Below are 20791 nucleotides of genomic sequence, written 5' to 3'. Positions count from 1 at the left end.
TTTTGTCCCCTTCACTGAATAGAAATAGCACAAGGTCTATGATCTACAAAAACTAACAACACAAATGTTCCTCAAGACCCAAATAGTAAGCATAGAGGCTGAAAAAAACCTCCCCTTTGCCTTCTGAAGTGTCACTGAAAAATCAATGACAAAAGACAGATGAATAAAAGAAAAGGCATACAAATTTATTAGCTTGTACATGGAGAAGAACCACAGAGTGGTTACCCTAGTCCCCTAATGGTGTAAAAAAGCTTATACGCCATCTTGAGGTTATAGAAAGGATGGGGGTTCAGAGAATTACCAAAGACAGGTTATAATGGTAAATCAGGTTATATGGCAAGAAAGGTTATGGGAGGGAGAGAAGAGGAGGCCTAACTAGGTGATCTTGTTATATAGATGATAATTCACATGCATCAGCCCTCAGAGAGAATAGATGGTGTTTCTTTTCTTTTTCTTTTTTTTTTGAGTTGGAGTCTCACGCTGGCACCCAGACTGGAGTGCAATGGCTGCTTCCGGCCACTGCAGCCTCGACCTGCTGGGCTCCGGTGATCCTTCCGCCTCAGCCTTCCAAGTAGCTGGAAATGCAGGCGCGCCCTATCACGTCTGGCTAATTTTTTATTTGTTGTTAGAGATGAGGTCTCGCCAAGTTGCCCAGGCGGGTCTCGAACCCGCGGGCTCAGGCAATCCACTCACCTCGGTCTCCAAAGCACTGGGATTACAGGCTGAGCCACCGAGCCCGGCCAAGTGTTTCTTTCAAACATTTAAAGGTGTCAGACTCTCAGTTAACCTTTCCTAGATGGGAAAAAGGAGGACTTCAGAAAAAACCTGGCTATATCCATGCAGATTTTCTCTACAGGTGCAAATCTCCACACGAAAGACAGCTTTGCAAGGATATTTCTGTTTTCTGACCCTCTGAACAAGCATCTCAAAATATATTAAAGAAGTATAATTGGGGGCAAAATATTTTAATTTTCTTTAGAAGTCTTTCCATTTCATATGTTTTTATCATACAAGGAGATTCTGAACATGATGCTGCTTGATGAAACCAGACAACATAATTAAATTTTCATTATGAGGCACATACATTAAAATCTTATTTTTCTTAATACAGTTTTCTTAACTAGGCACAGAAGATTAAAGAGAACATAGTGTGCTTTAAAATACATGAAAATCTGCAGAGGGCCACAATGTCAGCACTCAGGTTGTTTGGATGAATTGCAAACAATTGTTTCCTTTTTTGCACAGCCTCCATAGTGATTGGGAAATGGTGGTGTGAGATGGAGCCTTGCTTAGAGGGAGAAGAATGTAAGACACTCCCTGACAATTCTGGATGGATGTGTGCTACAGGCAACAAAATTAAGACCACAAGAGTAAGTACATTTATTTCCAATGTCTCTTTCATGTTACAAATTGTGCTGCTTGCCTTTGTGTAGTGAAAACAGCATCCAGAGAAGCTTAGAACAGAAGACTTCCCTGACAGAAAATACTCTTAACTGTGTAGAGCAGTGTCCATCCATGAATACAAAGTTACAGATTGCACTTGACTTTTCTACACTGAGCAATTTATTGTTTCTGTTAGTGATTTATAAATTAAGGTTGCCCTAGCCAGAGAAGAGTAGTGAGGTAATTATTCAAATAACTCATCCAACAACCATAGTGCTCAGAATGGCGATCAAGTAAAGATCTTGCCTCATTCATCCAGATGGCTTGCTGAAAAAGTTTGCATTTAAGTGTAGCCATTTTCTAGAAGTTCCTTAAAGAAACTCTTTGGTCTTTTGGAGAACTAAAAGAGTTTTTCTAAAGTTAATAATTATTCCTCGATTTCTTTGTTTAAATCAAGAGTGATCTTCAAAATATATAACAACCTTCAGGGTGAGGAGATGCAACCCTTTGAAATTAGGGCCTTGATACTGGAGAAGGGCATGAAAGGGCAACTAGCCAAACATTAAACTATAGGTACTGGATAGTTTGGGACTCCTAGAGGGGATGGGATTAAAGGAACACTCAAGATACTAAGATAGTAACTATTTATTCACTAATACAAAAGTATGTGACGACCTTACGTATCATATGTATATATACCAATTGAATATCAATCCTGGTGTGTGTGTGTGTGTGTGTGTGTGTGTGTGTGTTAATTTATTGGGTATTTTTTAAATCGAGCTCTACCAGTAACAAATCCCAGTATATTGAACTATTATTTTTTACCAAATAGGTGACTCATACTTAAAAGAGTGTCTTTGATCTCATCCTTTGGATTAAGAATCTTTTTTTTTTTTGAGTTGGAGTCTCACTCTGTCGCCCAGACTGGAGTGCAGTGGCACGTTCCTGGCCACCGCAGCCTCGACCTGCTGGGCTCTGGTGATCCTTCTGCCTCAGCCTTCCAAGTAACTGGAACTACAGGCGCACGCTACCATGCCCAGCTAATGGATTAAGAATCTTAATTTGGGCTGGGTGCAGTGGCTCAGCCTATAATCCCAGTACTTTGGGAGGCCGAGGCAAGAAGATTGCCTGAGCCCAGGGGTTCAAGGCCAGCCTGGGCAGCTTGATGAGACCTCATCTCTACAATAAATCACAAAAAGTAACTGGGTATGGTAGCATGCATCTGTAGTTCCAGTTACTTGGAAGGCTAAGGTGGAAGGAACACCTGAGCACAGTAGGTTGAGGCTGCAGTGCCGTGCCCATGCGCGTGCCACTGCACTCCAGCCTGGGTGATAAGGGTGAGAGTCCGACTCAAAAAAAAAAAAAAAAAAAAAAAAGAATCTTACCTTGCTCTTTCTTCTCAGCATCATCCTTTCAATAAATAAAATTCTTTCTTGAAACTTCATGATGTAGAAAACAAAAGAAATACTACATAATACTTTATAAGATGTGGGGACCATGGCTGTTGGTTCCTTAAAGGTTCACTGAAAAGTCAGTGGCATGAGGCAGATTGATGAATAGGAGAAAAGACATAATAATTTGCTTAACGTGTATACACAGGAAACTTCAGCATGATGACTCAACTTGCTAATGAGTTACAGAAATTTAAATACCCTCTTGAGATTATAGAAGGAATAAGAGCTTGCCTTCTCGTAAAATCACAGAAGAGGAACTCTACTGAGGGGCAACAAATGATTGGGAGAACAAATGCATGGAGGAAACAGAGAATGACTTGTAGTTCTCTTTGAATGAACCTGAGAGACAGGCCATATTTTGTAAAATGGCTGAACCAGGTCTGATTATATTCCTCCTCTCCTTTCCTGTAATTGACAATTTTAACAGAGAGAGGGAGCAGCTTGGGAGAGATCTTGAGAATGCCATCTTTTAGCATGAATTTCTCTATACCTCTTCATTCCCTGCCTGGAACTACCCTAGAAGTTTTCTATATTAAAAGCTGCATTAGTGTCTGTGAAAGAGAAAATTTGAATTAAAATCTGAGAAGAAAAAATTCCACTTGGGCCAGTCCCATTAACCAGCTGTATCTTATTTTAGAAGGTGGCATTGTAGACGGCCTAAACCTCTGTAGATAATGTAGGCAAACAGATCTTTGATAGGAGATGTTTTTATGAAGACAGAAATAAAACAAAGGTTAACATCTGAAGCTGTCTATAAACTGGTTTCCTTAGAGTCTTGAAAGAAGTCAGCTGAGTTGTCCAAACATTAAGACTCAAAGCTTATTTGCTTCAAGAGGAAAAAGGCAGCAGAAATCTGACAAGTTTTTTCCTGGTGTCACAAAAGTAAGCTTCAGCTTGTAGGTTCTGAGGAAAAAGGCAGTGGCAATTTCATTGAGTAAATCAGGAAAATGAAAGATAATTTTGAAAACATTAGTTTGGAGACTTTTAACCAGGAAAGCATTTAGGATTCAGTCCAATTGTAGAAAATAATAAAAACTTGAAAACAATGAACAAGGAATCCAAAAGAAGATCTTTTGAAACATAATTTTCTCTCTCCGGTTCTCTATTTTTATCAAAGACAAATGATAGTAGGACCAGTTTATAAGTTTTAGTCTTACTTTGTTTGGCCTGACTATTTGCATAAAGTGCAGGAAGAATAATTATTTGCCAATAGGCTCCTTTTTAAACTGGACTTGTTGGAACTTTTTTTAATGGAACCTCAGATTAGACCTTTGAAAGTCTCTCAAGTCAGCCAAGGCTTTATTTGAGCCTAAAAATACCTGTATGAATTGGGTGAATTCCTTTCTTCAAGATCTCAAAAATAACTTGGGGTTCCTGGACCTGTCAGAGAGCGACCTTCTTTACTCACCACAGGTGAGGAGCCCTGTAAAGGAGCTGACAGAGTAGGAGGACAGCCCTTCCAAGGGGCTTTTTATTGGCTCTTTATAGATCTCAATCTCAATTCCTCAAAGCAGTCTGTTTATATCTCAAAATGTCATTGCTGTCAAAGCCTTGGTAAAATAGCCAGTATCTCCAATCACGTCCTGTTGCAAAAGAAAACAGATGCTCATTGAATTTATATAAATAACAATATTGCCATAAATCAATATTCACAAATAGTGTCCAAATTCTGGAGAAATCATGTAAAGAGAAAGAAATAAACTTCAAAGTTTTTCACAAGAACGTACTCCACTCAATAGTTAAAAGCTTTAAATAGTTCAAGAGAAGAAAGTTTCCTTAACTCTGTAAACAAAACAAAAAAGTTCAGCAATATTTTGAATTTTTGAAAGTCATAAAAAATTATTTGTCTTCTTTTAGTTCAGTCCATGCAATTATCACCTATTTTGCTTCATATTGGGTCCACAGTAATCATGAGCACACAAGCTCTCCAGGAAAAGTCTTGGAAGTTTTTTTGTTTGTTTTGTTTTTTGTTTTTTCCTAGTCCAATGGCATAACCTCCAAAGTTATAAAAAATTAGAGTTGAAGAGCACCTTTAAGAGTCCCAAAGCTGGTTGTAAACCATTTTTTGGAAAGGACCAAAGTTATTAAAACAATAATTGTGGATAACAAAAGTCCTAAATTTGGTCAAAGACATAATTGACAAGAATATTTGGTTATTTCTAGGGCATACAATAATTTAACTTAATAATCATTATTACTAAAAAAAAAAAAAAAACTATAAGAAAGGGATTGGCAGTAGTGGGAAACTGTCAGGGGAGGGGGTGTGATTGGCAGTTGAGGGAAACTGCTAGGGGACAGAGGGGCACACCTCATCAACAAGGGTACCTGCATAATCAACGTTTATATACCTAAACCTGAATTGTACCCCACATCTTTATAATAAAATTTTTTTAATTTAAAAAAATTTCAAAATTATTGTTACTGATAATATTTACTAAGACATCAGAATTATAGGAATGTCATATAATTTTGGAACACATATAAATATAGCCCAAAGAAAGTTAAACACCCTTTTATATTTGACAATGGTTCCTAGGTGATTTCAACATACCAAATAAGCCAAATATGTTTCTCTTGGACTTCAGGGGCCTTGATACCTAAAATTATCAAGGTCAAAAGAGACTGGATTTAGAACTTGATTTTGGTTTGGAAAGTTTGTCAAGTATCAGAGGCTTTAAAACTTTTGATATCACAACACAGTATCACAGGTCACTGTAAAGTCATTCACTTAGCCAAAATGACCTTTCAGAGATGTTAAACAGCAAGAACCTTACTCTTTAATAGAGGAAACTCATTTTCTTAAACAAAAGAGCTAAAAAGACAACATAGGGCCAACTGACTCTCTTTCCCCTATTTTTTCTTTTTTTTTTCTGTAGTTTACTTAAAAAGCAACAGAAATCTTTCATTATTCATTATCTCTTGAAATTACATGAAAATCTTTTTCAAAAGAGAAAACTACATTTTATCTTGGTAGTTTATTATTAATGTTAAAACTAATTTAAATAAAGCCTTATAAACAAATCTATCTAATTTTAATTGGCTTAACCATAAAGCAAGATATTCATAAACCTTTTATAATTTTTTATTAAAGAACAGATCAATGTTCAAAAAAAAAAAAAAAATCCTGCTTTCTGACACAGGGACCCAGATTCTAGTCCAGCTATGTACTTTTGATATTAAAATTTAATTTATGAAAAACTAAACAATCCCCTATAAATTTTAGATAACTAAATCACAAATAAAATTTCCTTTATAAGATCAGTCTTCGTAGTCCTTTTGCAATTTTTTAAACCTTTAGTTTTATCTTAAAATTTTTACCTTAGGACAAAAATTTACTTTTTATATCTGTTTTTGTTCTATATCTATTTTGTCTCTATCTATTTTATTTTAGCCATCATTTATATCCCTTTAATTTTTTTAAAAATTAAAAACTCTAGACAAAATTACTTTCCCTTTAACAAAAGTCACATTCCCATGATTTCTTATAGCTTTTTACTGAAAACACATCTTTTAAAAATACATTTTGCATGTAAAACTGCTTTTCTTATATCTAGATGTTTCAATTGTATATATCACTTATAATTTAACACTTTTTTTTTTTTTGAGTAGGAATCTCACACTCAGTCGCCCATGCTGGCGTGTAGTGGCTTGCTCAGGGCCACTGCAGCCTCAACCTGCTGGGCTCAAGTGATACCTCTGCCTCAGCCTTCCAAGTAGCTGGAGCCACAGGTGTTTACCACCATGCCCAGCTAATTTTTTGATTTACAGTAGAGACAGGTCTCACCAAGTTGCCCAGGCTGGACTCAGGCAATCCTCTCGCCTCTGCCTCCTAAAGTGCTAGGACTTCAGGCGTGAGCCACAGCACCCGGGTTATAATTTAACTCTTAGTGACTCTTATTTTAAGTAAAAAAAAAAAACTAGGAAACAAGCAATTTAAATTATGTACTAAATGCAGAGTTCAGGACGAAGGACAATGTTTGGGTCTAGACTTCACTATATCTTAGCAACTTAAATCTAAAGATATAGGTTTACAGACAACTTAAGCATGTACAAAAGTATTACAGAAGCAAAGTTTTATATATTAAAGCATGTAGCAGAAATAGTATGGAACCAGTCAGTAGACCAGTAGACTCAGACAAAATGTCGAAATTAAATTCCGAAGATATTTCTATTTTACTAATAATTTTAAAATTATCTTTACTTATCACAGATTATTAAAGTCACCTGAGTAAGAAAGCATTTGCGTTAAAGTTTTTATTTTCCTGATAATATATTTGATTTAGGTGCTTATTTTTTTTCTTTAAAGCAACTAGTATTTTAATATCTTTTGATAATAAATCACCACATATATTTGCCACATATATAGACATACAAACCCACAGACAGAAACAAATTTTATAGATTTATAAGGTTCACCATTTGGTTGATAAAGTTCTTCCTTCTCAGTCTAGACTATCAATTACCTGTTCATTGTCCCAGGTAATCCTAAATTTGCATTTCTAGAGGGACAATTCATAGATAAAACAAGATAGGGAATTTATATTGTAAAAATTCTGAGTTAAAGATGTCAGGCTTGAGCTAGACCATCATTTGCTCAATAAGAAAAAAAAAATGAGCCGGGCTCGGTGGCTCAGCCTGTAATCCCGTGCCTTTGCCTTTGGGAGGCTGAGGTGAGTGGATTGCCTGAGCCCGAGGTTCAAGACCCTCCTGGGCAGCGAGACCTCATCTGTACAATAAATAAAAAAAAAAATCAGCTGGGCATGGTAGCGCATGCCTGTAATTCCGGCTACTGGGAAGGCTGAGGTGGAAGGATCACCGGAGTCCAGCATGCGAGGCTGCGGTGGCCGGGAGCAGCCACTGCACTCCAGTCTGGGCGACCAAGTGAGACTCCAACTCAAAAAAAAAAAAAGAAAAAAAAATGGTGTAAGTAAGAGTTTAGTTAAAATCGCTAGGAAAAGCACTTTAAACAAAAGTTAACTTATGAATTTAAAACAACCAGATACTCTTAAAAATGAAGACTTCCTTTTAAGATTTTTTTTTTCTGTTTGTTTTTACAAAAGGGTTTAGCTAACTACATACCAGAAAGTTGTATTTTGACTTTTTAGATATTTAGCTTCACAGTAAAGCCCTGTAAGGAAGGGGTGCCAAGAAGGCACAAACTTCAGGGCCTACTTTACTTATGTAAACACACAGGGAAATAACTAATGACCACTCATTGTAAGCAACTGCAATCATCTTTAAAAGTGCATATTTTTTATCTGCTCATTATATATACCAAGGTCAAGTTCTCAACTCAATGCAAAGTGATTTCTGGGACCTCATAAGCCAGAAGGAACTAGGCAACACAGCACAAAAGAGAGCATAGTTTTAGACCCAAAGGCAGTCTGTCTGCTTACCACTATTAGGGTTCCATAAAGAAAAACAGAGATTCCTCCCAAAGGGGAGTCTGTGGTGCCATTTCTGTTTTCCATAAGGGACCCCAGGCCTTAATTGTCTATGTCCTCCCATATGGTCATTGAGGGCAGCAAGAGAAAGGAGGGACAGACAGAGAAGCAGATGGAGAAACAGACAACATTTAGTCAACTGAAAAAAAATCCCCCGAACAGCATATAAAAAAAGAAAAAGCATAAAGGTCTTTTAGAAATATATAGCTTGGATATTAACTTTTAATTAAGCAGACTTTGAACCACAGAACTCTAAAAAACATCTTTCACATCTTTCATTACCAGATTTTAGACAGGATAAACATACCTGGCTTTTAAATATTATTATTATTTTTAACCAAAGATATCTCAAGTACTTAACCAGGATTAAGTAGCAAAAATCACAAACACATGTGGTAAACACAAATATCAGACCAGAAAGGAGACAATTCTTAAGGCTAGCTATGACACTATTACATCTTTATTTTAATCTAGCATTTCCATCACGTCTTTAGAAAGAGAGATCTCTAAAATCTTTTTTATTTTCAATAATGCATTTAGTTCCAATAACAACTCTATTCAGAAGCCTCTTTAAAGCCCAGGTGGTAATTTTCCAGGTTTGTACCATATAAGCAAGAGGAAAGAGTACATTGGAGGCAATCCTCATGATCCCCCAAAAATTCACTCTCAGAAATAGGCTGTAGATCACAGAAGACAACAAGAGCCCCATAGTGATGGGACCCTTTAAGACAAAACTTCTTTAAGAACTTGACATATTTGAAACAAATAGTCTACTGCTTAAAATATTATGTGTCTCGCACTCCCAGTTTTTTTCAGACTGGGCCACCTGGTGTGACCTTGAAAATTCATGCCTTCTAGGTGGTGGAGCCAAAAAATGGCATCCCCCTCATGGTCACAAAGTCAAGCTCTCAGGGACATAAACAAAAACGGAGGGACAATTCACTTTTTGGTACTCCTCCTTATGACAAACAAACACAGACAAAAACAAAGGAAAACACATTTCCAAGAGAAAAATGAATCAAACAATATGAATATTCATACCACCAAGTATGAATTGCTTTACCAGAGTTGCTTTACCAAGACTAGTCACACAGATCCTTTTGTCCTATTAATCAAAACCTTTCAGTGGAGACAAATGGTAATCTTGAGGATCCAAAGTGCACAGAGAGAGAAAAACCAAGTGCCTAGAAGGTAAGACATTTTTACTCCTTGGTTGGCAAACCAAGTTCCTGTGTTCTCTTCAATACAGCTTCCAGAAAAAAAGGATAGATTTTTTTCATCCCGCCAACTACACCAAACTGTAGGGTCCATGGTCATTGACTCCCTAAAGGTTCACTGAAAAATCAGTGGCATGAGGCAGATTAATTAATAGGAGAAAATTAATTGAAAAGAATGTGTATACACAAGAGTCTTTGGTATGAAGACCCAACTTCTCAATAAGTTACCAAAAATTAAATACTATGTCAAGGTTTCAGAAAGAATGTGGGCTTGGATTCTGGTAAAACAGGGTATGGGAATGAGAAGAAGAAGAATTCAGTTGAGGAGCAACAAATAACTGGGGAAATGAATGCATGAGGGAAACATCTCTCAGGGTGAATGAACTTGAGAGACAGGCATTATGTTGTACAATGGTTGAACCAAGTCTGATTACATTCTTCCACTCCTTTCCAACAATAGATAATTCTATCACTGAGAGGAAGCAGCTTGAGAAAGACTTTAAGGCAAAATGCCATATTTTGGGGTGAATTTCCCTGCATCCTTTCAAAAACACATTTTTTAACATATAAAATAAGTGGAGACATTTTATATGTCAAATTTAGTTGTCTGTTTTGACCACAGTAACTAAATGGCCATACCTCCCTGGTCTGTAGCCAGGAGGGATTTTAAACCACTAGCTTATTAATATGCATCTGCATGTTCCCAAGTTGCTAAATGGGGATTACTGTATTTCATTTCAATGAAACACTTACAGAAGAGAGTATTCAGAAATGAGTCTGGTTCGTGCCACTTACCCACAGAAATCATTTTAATTAGCTAGTGGAGGGTAGATGTCAAGCTTCCCTTTGGTTACATTTTACCTGAAAATGATTTTACAAATAATTTGAAGAAGTCCTCACAAATTAGTTTAAGCTACTCTGAATTATGGCCAGTATAATTAGAATCCAGTCACCTTTGTTTTAAATAAATTGCTGATATTTTTTCTGTCAAAACTCTATTCTTTATTCCAATTGATAACTGATTTCCCTTTATCGAAGGTAAGTCTTGCTCTCATGGTATCTCTAGACCCAAGTTTAGTTTTAAAAAAAGTCTCAAGTCAGGATTTAAATATATAAAACTCCAAGAATACTAAGAGACTCTTTGAAACATAGAATATAAACTCAAATAAACAAGAAAAAAACCCAGAAAATTTTAAGACTACTTTTTTGTGACCTATGCAACTTTCTTCTATTTGATGTCTGTAGAGTGTATTTTAAAACCATCAGGCATGTAGTAAATGCACCCTAGACATTTTCCAGCATCACAGGAGTATTGTCATATCTGATCACAGTAACAGAGATTGGAGTACTACTGCCCTGGGTGGGCTGAGTTCAGCCCAGACAGTTGAATGTACAAGAGAAATAAATAGCTATTGCAGTTGAGTAGAAAGCAGCAGATTTACCTGTTCTGACATGTGTATCCATTTAAATACAAAAGGTACCCTCTAAATCCAGATGTTGCACATAGAAGCCATTCATTCTGTGTATGTAACATATCAACACCAGTCCTTAGATCATATGCTCTGAAAATAGGTTTTATATTAATTTTTTTCTTGTATGCTCTAGATGTTTTTCCCTATCAGAGCACAAATTTGCCTACACTCTTCAAATATTGACTCTAACAATTTAACTTTTAAAATCATTTAATTCTCAGATGTACTTTAATTATCATGAGTTATATGTTTTCATTGTTCTGCTCTTATCAAAGAGGTAAGAAAAATAAAGAATACCACCTCTTTTGTTCTTTTTTGTGTAAACTTGATTCAGAAAGTGTGCTCTTAAAAAAAAAAAAGTATGAAAGAAAGAAAAGAGAAAGCTGAAGAAACATACCCAAATTGTTAATGACAACTGAGATTTTTCTTCATACTGTTATTTTAAAAAGCAACTCCAATATAAAAGTAACTGCAGGAAAGCTTCCTAGGACTTCATTTTATTTCCATGTAAAAGCTTTTATCCCAAACCTTCCAACTTTGCAGTTTACTTCCAAAATAGTCATCCGAGGACAAAATTCTCAGAAGTCTTTGAAATGTATACAAACAAACAATGCTTCAAAGTGTTATCTAATTTAAAATTTTACGGTGTTCATTTTTCAAGAAGTATGGAAAGTAGAAATTCAGTATTTCATCTAAACACTAGACACTCCAGAATGTGGATTAGATTGCCTAGGTAACAGGTCACACTCTAAGGGAAAACTTTGGGATCTTGGTGACAATATTATCCACAGAAGGAAATAGAAAAAATAGATGAAATTAGGCAAAGCCTTTTCTCTCAGAAGATTTGGAAGAATAAATCTTTTTTTTTTTTTTTTTGAGTTGGAGTCTCACTCTGTTGCCCAGACTGGAGTACAGTGGCACACTCCCGGCCACCGCAGCCTCGACCTGCTGGGATCCAGTGATCCTTCTGCCTCGGCCTTCCAAGTAGAACTACAAGCATGCACTACCATGCCTGGCTAATTTTTTATTTATTGTAGAGACAAGGTCTCGCCAAAGTTGCCCAGGTGGGTCTCAGACCCATGGGCTCTGGCAATCCACTCACCTCGGCCTCCCAAAGTGCTGGGATTACAGGCTGAGCCACTGAACTCGACCAAAAGAATAAATCTTAAGAGAAAGATTCCTGAATTCTATAGTTACCCTATAGAAAAGAAGTAGGTCCCTTGGATGTTTTTAAAGATCCAGCCTTGAGTGGAATAAATCTGCTAGCACACACCCTCCTGGAGAGAAGCTTGGTACATCTGGTGAAGTTTCATGGCCCAATTTTAACCCTGTCTCTTCTTGAGCATTGCTTAAATTATTTTATTAAATTGCTTTGTTGGTAGTTAGTAGCAGGACAAATCCAAATCACTCTAACTATTGACTAGAATTTATTTTCTTGTGGTTTTAGATACCTTTTCATTTATTTCTTCTATTTAAATGAATATATCAAATATACAAGTTTGAAAGTTACGGAGGCTATATCCCATGTATTCAGGAACACATCTATAGCTTGTATATTCAGGAACAATGACTTAATTTGGAAAGACAGACTTCCCCTTGAAGAAAATGAGTTATTTGGTAATGTTATAATGAATTCCAGCTAGAAACTGAACATCAATTGTTTGAGGGCAGGCAGAGGAAGAGGATGAAGTGAAAAGAAAACTAAAGTCACTGGAAAAGAAAAATTGACGGGTTAAAACAGCAGAACATAATCTGGTGTAATACCTTGAGAAGTATCAAAGAGTACTGAATGTGCTGCATTCCAATATTTGAATGTCTTAGACTAGTGAGAAAATCAACAGTTAGTGTACAATATAAAGTCAAGTTTCAATCCCTAGAAGAGGAAGTTAGTAGACCTCAGATTACATAACTAACCACAGTGCCCATCTTATTAAATCATTGTTTTATGTAACTGCCCAACATAAATCTACCACAATCTTTTGCCTACCCTTTCCTGGGCCACTCCTTCTGATGATGCCTCTGATTTTAAACATCTCCATTCATTCTAATCACCCCATTGTTTTTGTATTACTGAAAGGGCAAAGTACCCGCTTTGACAGTGCTTCTGCACTCAAATTCACCAAGTCTGAAACTTTCTGAGAGCCTATGACTTTACAATCCTGGCCTCCAATCCATTTTGCATGACTTTTAAAAAGAAAGAAAAAAGGAAAGAGAGAAACAGATCTAAAGAAATAATAGCAAGGGTTGTCCAGAAGGGTAAAGAATTAGAAAATAAAGAAAAGACTTTAAAAGACATGATAAGTAACGAGAGACTTAGAAGGAAGAATAAATCAATTTATATGATCACAAATGCCCTTGGGTTCAAGCAAATTCAATCACTTCTTTAGCCAATAAATATATTCAAGCTTTTACTATCTAAATTTAGTATATTAAGGTCTTGGGGATGTGATGGTAGATATGAAAGACTTCCATGGAAGTAATGCTGGGGATGGTAGTACAGAGAAAGAGGAAAGACAGTTTCAATTTAGTTTTGTAAATGTCACTTTCTGCCTCCTTGAGGTAAAAAAAAGAGAACATTATAAACAAAAGATGATGAAGTCCACTGGAATGTAGAAAACCAGTTTGGAAGGATCTATTCTTTAGAAAAAGAGGATAAGAAAATAAATGTGTGGCAATTTCTCATATATTTTACCCCTGGCCCAACCAACTTTCAAATGCAAATTTTTATTATTCTTCCTGCCCAATTCTGAAAACTTTAAATGGACCTCTAACCCTGGACTCAGAATATTCAACTTCTAAAACAATAAAAAATTAAGAGATGATAGAGAAAAATACCTGGTTTCCTATAACTTTAGAATCGAGATTTCAACTCTATTAGAATCATTACTTATTATTCAAACCAGCAGTACTCTGTGCATGCTTCCTTTTGAATATCTGAGTCCTTAAGGCCATATTCAAATGGATGAGAAAACATATGTTGTTACAGAATTCTACTCTTGATTACCCTCAAACACTGAGACATTGAGAGGAACAATTTTTCAGCTTGCAAAGATCTCCTATGCTTCTACACAGATGTGGTCTAACCTTGGCCCATGCCATCCCTCCACATCTTACAGCAAATTAACTTGACAAAACCCTGGAATGACATATTTAGTTCAAATTCTCAACAGATAGATACAAGACCGATTACATCATTTGCAAGGCCCAGTACAAAAGGAAAATGCAGAGCCCTTGTTCAAAAAATATTAACAACTTTAAGAAAACAACAGAAGAGTATTAAGCCAAGCATGGAGCACTTTCCAGGTTACGTCCTTGTGCAACTACATATTTCACATACTCATCAAGTCACTCCCAGATAGACACTGCTTCATGAGTCTTTCTCCTCAGTTGTGACAAAAATTAATTTAATGCATTGGCAAAAATATGGTGGCCTATCAATATGATCTGATCACTATTTGAAAAAACACTACTGCTCTAAACTGTAAGATTTTTTTACTTTGGATCACCTGAAAGAAGCAACATCCTAGAAATTCAAGGTGTCTTCATTTTCTGCTTAATTACATTTCTTTGTGCCTTCACTTTGAACTTCTATTCCTAAAATATCTTTCTTTCTTTGGTTTCAGATTCACCCAAGAACCTAACAGAAGCATTTGTGATAGTAAAAAAAAGCAACCCTGTGGAAAACACATTTTGAAAATTTAAAACATCTTACACATTTACAAGCCAAATGGATTTCTTATTTGCACTTTTACTGGTTACCAGAAAATCACAGTGCGTTTACTGTGTATAATGAGATATCCTACAGTGAGAAGACTCAGAGATTTTGGCAACACCATGGAAAGTGGGTTTTTAAAAAGGGTTTTCTCAGTGGAATTTTTTGGGATCATGAAGAACGATCAACTATCTTCTAATTTGAATCTATAGTTACTTTGTACCATTTGAAATATATGTATATATATAATATTTTGAAATATTATATATTCTCTTCAAGAAATGAACAGTACCACAGTTTGAGATGGCTGGTGTACCCCTTTGAGTTTTGGATGTTTTGTCTGTTTTGTTTGTTTGTAATTTCTTTTTTTTCTATCGGCAAGGAAGATATGTGCCCTTTTGAAAATTCAAGATGGTACTGACACTGGAAAGCCAGCTAGAGGTGGACTCCTGGAATTCGAGGCATCATAATAATATTGAATCAAGAGCTTCTGTTTCTACCGGATGGCCCAAGGAAGCGCATCGTCCTGTTTTATTGCTTTCTACCCTGTGAAATATTAGCATGCAAGCTTGGCTTACATAACCATATGTTATATTCAATTGATATGTAATAACCGTTCTAACCTCTTCCAGGAAACTATTTTTAGAACTACTAGCTTTTCCACATATAACAAAATGAGGATTCTTGAGGGAGCTACTCCACCATACTATTAAGACTCTGGCAGAGTTATGGTAGGATATGGATCCCTGCATTAGTAAGTCCTGTAAATACAATGTCTTAAGGCTTTGTATAGCTGTCCTAGACTGCAGAAATGTCCTCTGATTAAATCCAAAGTCTGGCATCATTGACTACATAGTGCTGTAGCAACAAGTCTTATCATGGCACCTCTTTCTATGTTTGATTTGCTTTTTCCAAGAGTATTTAGATCTCCTCTGGTGAGATAGGAAGGCTACGAAAGCAATTAGATTTCAGAATGATCTACGTGACCAAATGTTGGACAGCCCTATTAAAGTGGTAAATAACTTCTTTCTAAACCTACTTGTCCTCTTTATTTGCCATTTATTTTTACTAAATCACCTTTAACTAAATCTAGAAAACACCCTGCTCAGAAATTCACAGAAGTCCGTCAGAACTTCTTCTATGAGGGCTTTGCTTCCATCACAGCTATTTCCAATATGCTGAAAACCAGAAATTCACTGCTGAAACTGCAGTGTCCTCAGTCAGCAAGATGAAATGAGAAATTCCATTATTGGACTTTCATAGTGGTCACTGGGATGATACATATGGGGCAGACCACCTCCACAAAAAAGTACTGATGATTTCTCTTTGTGAGATTTACTCCGATAATGCTTATTAAAAGGAAATATGTACTTAAGTTCTAGTTTTTCTGGGATACCATAATAGTACTTTACATTCCAATCACTTACCTTATCATCTTGCAAGTGTATCTGGTTTTTTTCTGCAAAACCTATTCTCTAGAATGCATATTGTTAGGGCCTCTTATAAGAGCAGTAGCACACTGAGTCATATAGTCTAGACATTTTAATTTAAATCTCAGGTAAAATCCAAAGGCTCCCTCATCTCTACCAAGATAGCCTGAAGTCTGACTGAACATGTAAACACTCTAACTAGATAAATTGATTTTGTACCTAAAAGGCCTGTAAAAGCATCCAGAGATAGGAGTAGAATCCTGACTGCAAATCTAGCCTTCCCAAATGATTTCACAAAGATTTGCCAGAAAGCAGCATAAAATTCATACCAGCAAATCAAAATTATTTTGAATTTATGGTTCAGATGTATATACCAAGTAAAATATTAGAAATTGCCTTTTATCTGTAAACTTTAGGGTAAAAACTGAAACCATCAACCCAAATAATCATCTAGAATGGTGCATCCTAAAATGCAGAGGAAAAAAAACTTCTATATATCAAATATATTGGAGAAATTTTTCAAACAAAATAAAATAGAAATACTGAGGGAATTGTTAGTGCCTTTAATCCACCAAAAGACATTGTGTATCTTCAAGAAAGACGAGAACCAGGGAAGTTGAGTAGTAAACCTCTACAATCCAAGTATATTGGGTGGTCACTTGGCTAGTGGAGAGTGCATGCTGTGCATAATGGGAAACTATAAGAAATTATTCTTATGTGACGATATAATCACTGCATTGTCATATTTTCAATTTTTCAGAAGTAGAAGAAATCTCTATTTTTACATAAAAATTCCTAACATGCCTAAATTGAGATGAGCTAATTGTATTTTAAAATATTGCAAGTATTATGATTGCCCCAGATTCTCTGAAAATGTGGACTATACTATGAGACTGGTGTTCTCTGGGTTACTTTTTCAAAAGCATTGATCCTAAATGAAAATCTGATGAGAAGACAGAAGCCTTTTATAAGGCTCTTTTATAAGGCTCACACATGCAGACACTTCTCATAACTTACAATATGTGGTGTTCACGGCTGTAACCAGAGCCTTTAAGTCAATGAAAGCGACAGACTAGAGGTCCACAGCTGTTAGTTCATTTCCCATTGGTCAATTCATGCAATAGCCTCCCTTGAAAGAACCTGGAGAAAAAAACAGGGAAAAAGATCACATCAGAATCAGGCAACCATCCAATAAGACAGTGCAAATATTTGTAAATGTCATCAAATTCAATTTGGACTTATCCAAATCCCTTACACAAATGTATGAACCATCAAATTGTGTTTAAACTTAACTTACTCTAGTTTGGAGAATTCAGTAGTTACCATCTGCCTATTGAATCTGAACATTTATGGTGTAAAAACTTATATCACGTATTTTTGGTGATAAAAAGCTCAGTGTACTATGACTAATATTGATTTTGAGCTTGTGCATTCAGTATGATGAATAATGTTACAACACAATTAGAGTAAATGCAGAGTTTCATCCAGAGCCCTTCTCTTGGTAAAAGGGAAAATATGGCTTATTTCATAAGATCAAGATTTTTCAAGTAGGGTAAAGCTTATTCGTTGACATTTTGGGGTGATTAGATTTATCTATTAATGGTCTTGGCAAACACATTGAGAAATTGACTACTTGACTTTTTTTCATTATAAAATGATGAAGAATGTTTTCATGAACACACAATTCACCATCTTTTTTTTTTTTTAACAAATTCAGTATAACTTTCACAAAGCAATATAGCGGTTTTATAGTGCAGTATATTATGCCACCTTGCCATTGCCACTGATACAGTAAGTTATGAGGGCATAAAAATTGTTTATACGAGGAAATCCACCACATTTCTCACCTGCATGGGGTATGCGCTGCTTCCTAGAAGGTGAAATATTATGTCATAATATGACTTTTTCTTTTAATTAAGCATGGCTGCCCCATTCCAAAAGCTATTAGAGTTTGCTTGACAAAGAAGTGTGTCATGTCTCTTCGTGAGCTGTCTGCCTTCTAAGTAAAAGATTAGGTGTTTAGTGAATTGTAGGACTAGATCTAGTTTATAAATACAAGAAAACATGATAAATGGCACTACTTAGGGCTGTGAGAACTTAGGACTAGTAGCAACAGCAATAGAACCTAATTTCCTGGTACCCACAGGCATAATACAAAACTGTTGAAACAGAATCATGTTCACACTTCAAAGTAAATTAAAGAGGAGAACATTAATTATATACACTCCTACCATAAGTCTCCTATTAAAGATTTAGAGATTTGAGGTAGAATAGACCAGAATATTTTTTTTCCTCGTAAAAGAGTTCAGGGGCATATCATTGGATGTCATAACATGCTCACAAAATTGTTCCATGAGTGGCTCTCATTTATTAATTTTATTTACCTAGGTATTTTTTCTCATTTTCAAAATATATCAAGCTCTCACCTATTCTGATAACTAGTTACATTATTAAAAGGTGATAACCAATTACCATATATGAAAGCCAGATCCCCAACCATAACTGACTATATTTACAGACCAGACAACGTTTATCCAACCCTGATTCCTACCTGCTTAGAGAAGCTACAACCCATAAGTAGATTTACATGTATGCCATGAGGAAAACCTAAAGCCAGATTTTCCACAAGACAGTTGTTTTACAACCATTAGGCATGGCACATGGATATGTGGCCATACATCATGGAGTGGGTTGGAAGTGGCTTCTTACTATATGAAATATGCAAATAAAATTTTTAAAGGAAGTATAATTGGTTCAAGAATAGTTCTCAAACAGGGCATAAACAGCACATAAACCTACGGGAGATAGCCAAATAACACAACTTAGTTAAGCAGAGCCACTTGAGGTGCCAGAAGCATGTCATGATGACTCTGGAAACCCTGGCACACTGCAGGACCAGAATTTGGTTTTAGCTGGTTGTTGCCATATAGGATTAAGGAGCCAGTGTGGCCAGATTTTTCTGATTGTTTTAGAAATATTCAGAAATTCAAGTATTTTCCTTTGCTCTTACACCACGCAACAGACAACACAGAAGATTTCAGTGACCAAATGTAGGTTTTATTCCCCTACACACCAAACAACCAAGCAATTCTGCAGCAGACACCCAAAGTCCCAGGTTGTTTTTACCTGAACTTTTGATCGAACGACTATAAATCGGGGATCCCACGACCCTCTCCTTGGTTTCAGTTAATTCTCTAGAGTGGCTGATAGAACTCAGGGTAACACCTACATTCACTTTTTTATTACAAAAGATATTACAGAATGTACAGATAAAGGGATGCATAGCATGAGATATAGGAAGGGGTGTGGAGTCTCCGTGCCATTTCTGTGCTCACCACCCTCCAGAAACCTTCATGTATTCGGCTATCCAAAACCTCTCAACTCTTGGAATCCTGTCCTTTTGGGTTTTTATGGAGGCTTCATTACATAGGCATGATTGAATAAACCTTTGGCCATCAGTGATCAACTCAGCCTTTAGCTCTGCTTCCTTTCTCAGAGGTTGGGGGTGGAGCTTAAAGTTCCAGCTCTCTGCTCCTGCCTTCGTCTTTCAGAAAATCAGCCCTCATCCTGAAACTAGCCATAGGTCAACTCATCAACATACAAAAACACATCACATTGGTAATTGTAAGGATGTTACGAGTTGTATGCCAGGAAACAGAGTCAAAGACCAAAACTATATTTCACAATATGACAGTATGCAATGCATTGAAATTTTGTTTTTAAAATGTGACTAAAGACTCTATTCTGTCTGTCAGATACCAGTTTGCAAATCTGGCCTAAAATTACATTATTCTCATGTATTTGCATTCTCATGTGCTTCCTCTGGTGGTAGAAAAAGTGATGCAAGTAACCTATGCCACTGAGAACACTACGATACATACAGCAACAGAAATCAGCTGTCCTCTATTGGGTATATGTCAAGGTTGCAGAAAGGGGCCAACTACTGTACTTGAATGGAGTAAATTGATTCAGTTTCCATAGGCTCCAACTATGAGGTAACTAAGCTAGTGTGGGAGCAAAATCTGGAGTTCAAATGGAAGCAGTACAGAGTTGACAGATCCTACCAGCTAGTGCCAGATCTAAGTATTGGCTGCCCAATAAAAATCACCTGCCTCTTGGCTTCTAGGCATACAACTTCTCACACATAACATCATTTTGTGGCTCATTTCCTCATTTCCTCTAATGAAGGCTGCTGTTTACATTCATACCTGGACTCCATGTAAGTTCTTTTTTTTTTTTGAGTTGGAGTCTCACTGTTGCCCAGTCTGGAGTGCAGTGGCATGCTCATCAACCTGCTGGGCCCAGGCGACCCTTCTACCTCAGTCTCCCAAGTAACTGAAACTACAGGTGCGCACTAACTCACCCAGCTAATTTTTTGATATTTTGTAGAGACGAGATCTCACCAAGTTGCCCAGGCTGGTCTCGAACCCCTGCGCTCAGGCAATCCTCTTGCCTCAGCCTCCCAAAATCCATGTGAGTTCTTGATGTATTTTGTCCCCTATGTAGATCCTTCTATGACCAGACTGAAAAGCTCTCAAGGTTTCTCATCCCTCTCACTCCTACCACTCATTTCACCACCATTACATTTTCTCTTCTTTTCTTCCCTTCACATCTTAGGCCTAATAGGCACTGTGTATATTGAAAAGAACCTAGATTTGTAAATCAAAAGAAATTCTTTT

General features: G+C 36.5%; 1 protein-coding gene across 1 annotated transcript in view; it reads left to right on the top strand.

Annotated features, from left to right (window-relative positions):
* The window catches only part of LOC103254857 (protein FAM19A1), a 139675-nt gene extending 123955 nt beyond the window's left edge, over positions 1-15720 (top strand). Inside the window, exons 2-3 of the mRNA XM_021709885.1 lie at positions 1246-1370; positions 14594-15720. Coding sequence (XP_021565560.1) covers positions 1246-1370; positions 14594-14611 — 143 coding nt within the window. The 3' untranslated portion in view covers positions 14612-15720. The remainder of the gene's footprint in view (positions 1-1245; positions 1371-14593) is intronic.
* The last annotated feature ends 5071 nt before the right edge of the window (positions 15721-20791 follow it).

Source organism: Carlito syrichta, unplaced genomic scaffold (genome assembly GCF_000164805.1).
Source record: "Carlito syrichta isolate Samal-C Ts95f unplaced genomic scaffold, Tarsius_syrichta-2.0.1 Scaffold287568, whole genome shotgun sequence".
In the NCBI taxonomy this organism is placed as follows: Eukaryota; Metazoa; Chordata; class Mammalia; order Primates; family Tarsiidae; genus Carlito; species Carlito syrichta.
Note: the sequence above shows the minus strand (reverse complement) of the source record. Positions and strands in the feature narration are given on the sequence as shown.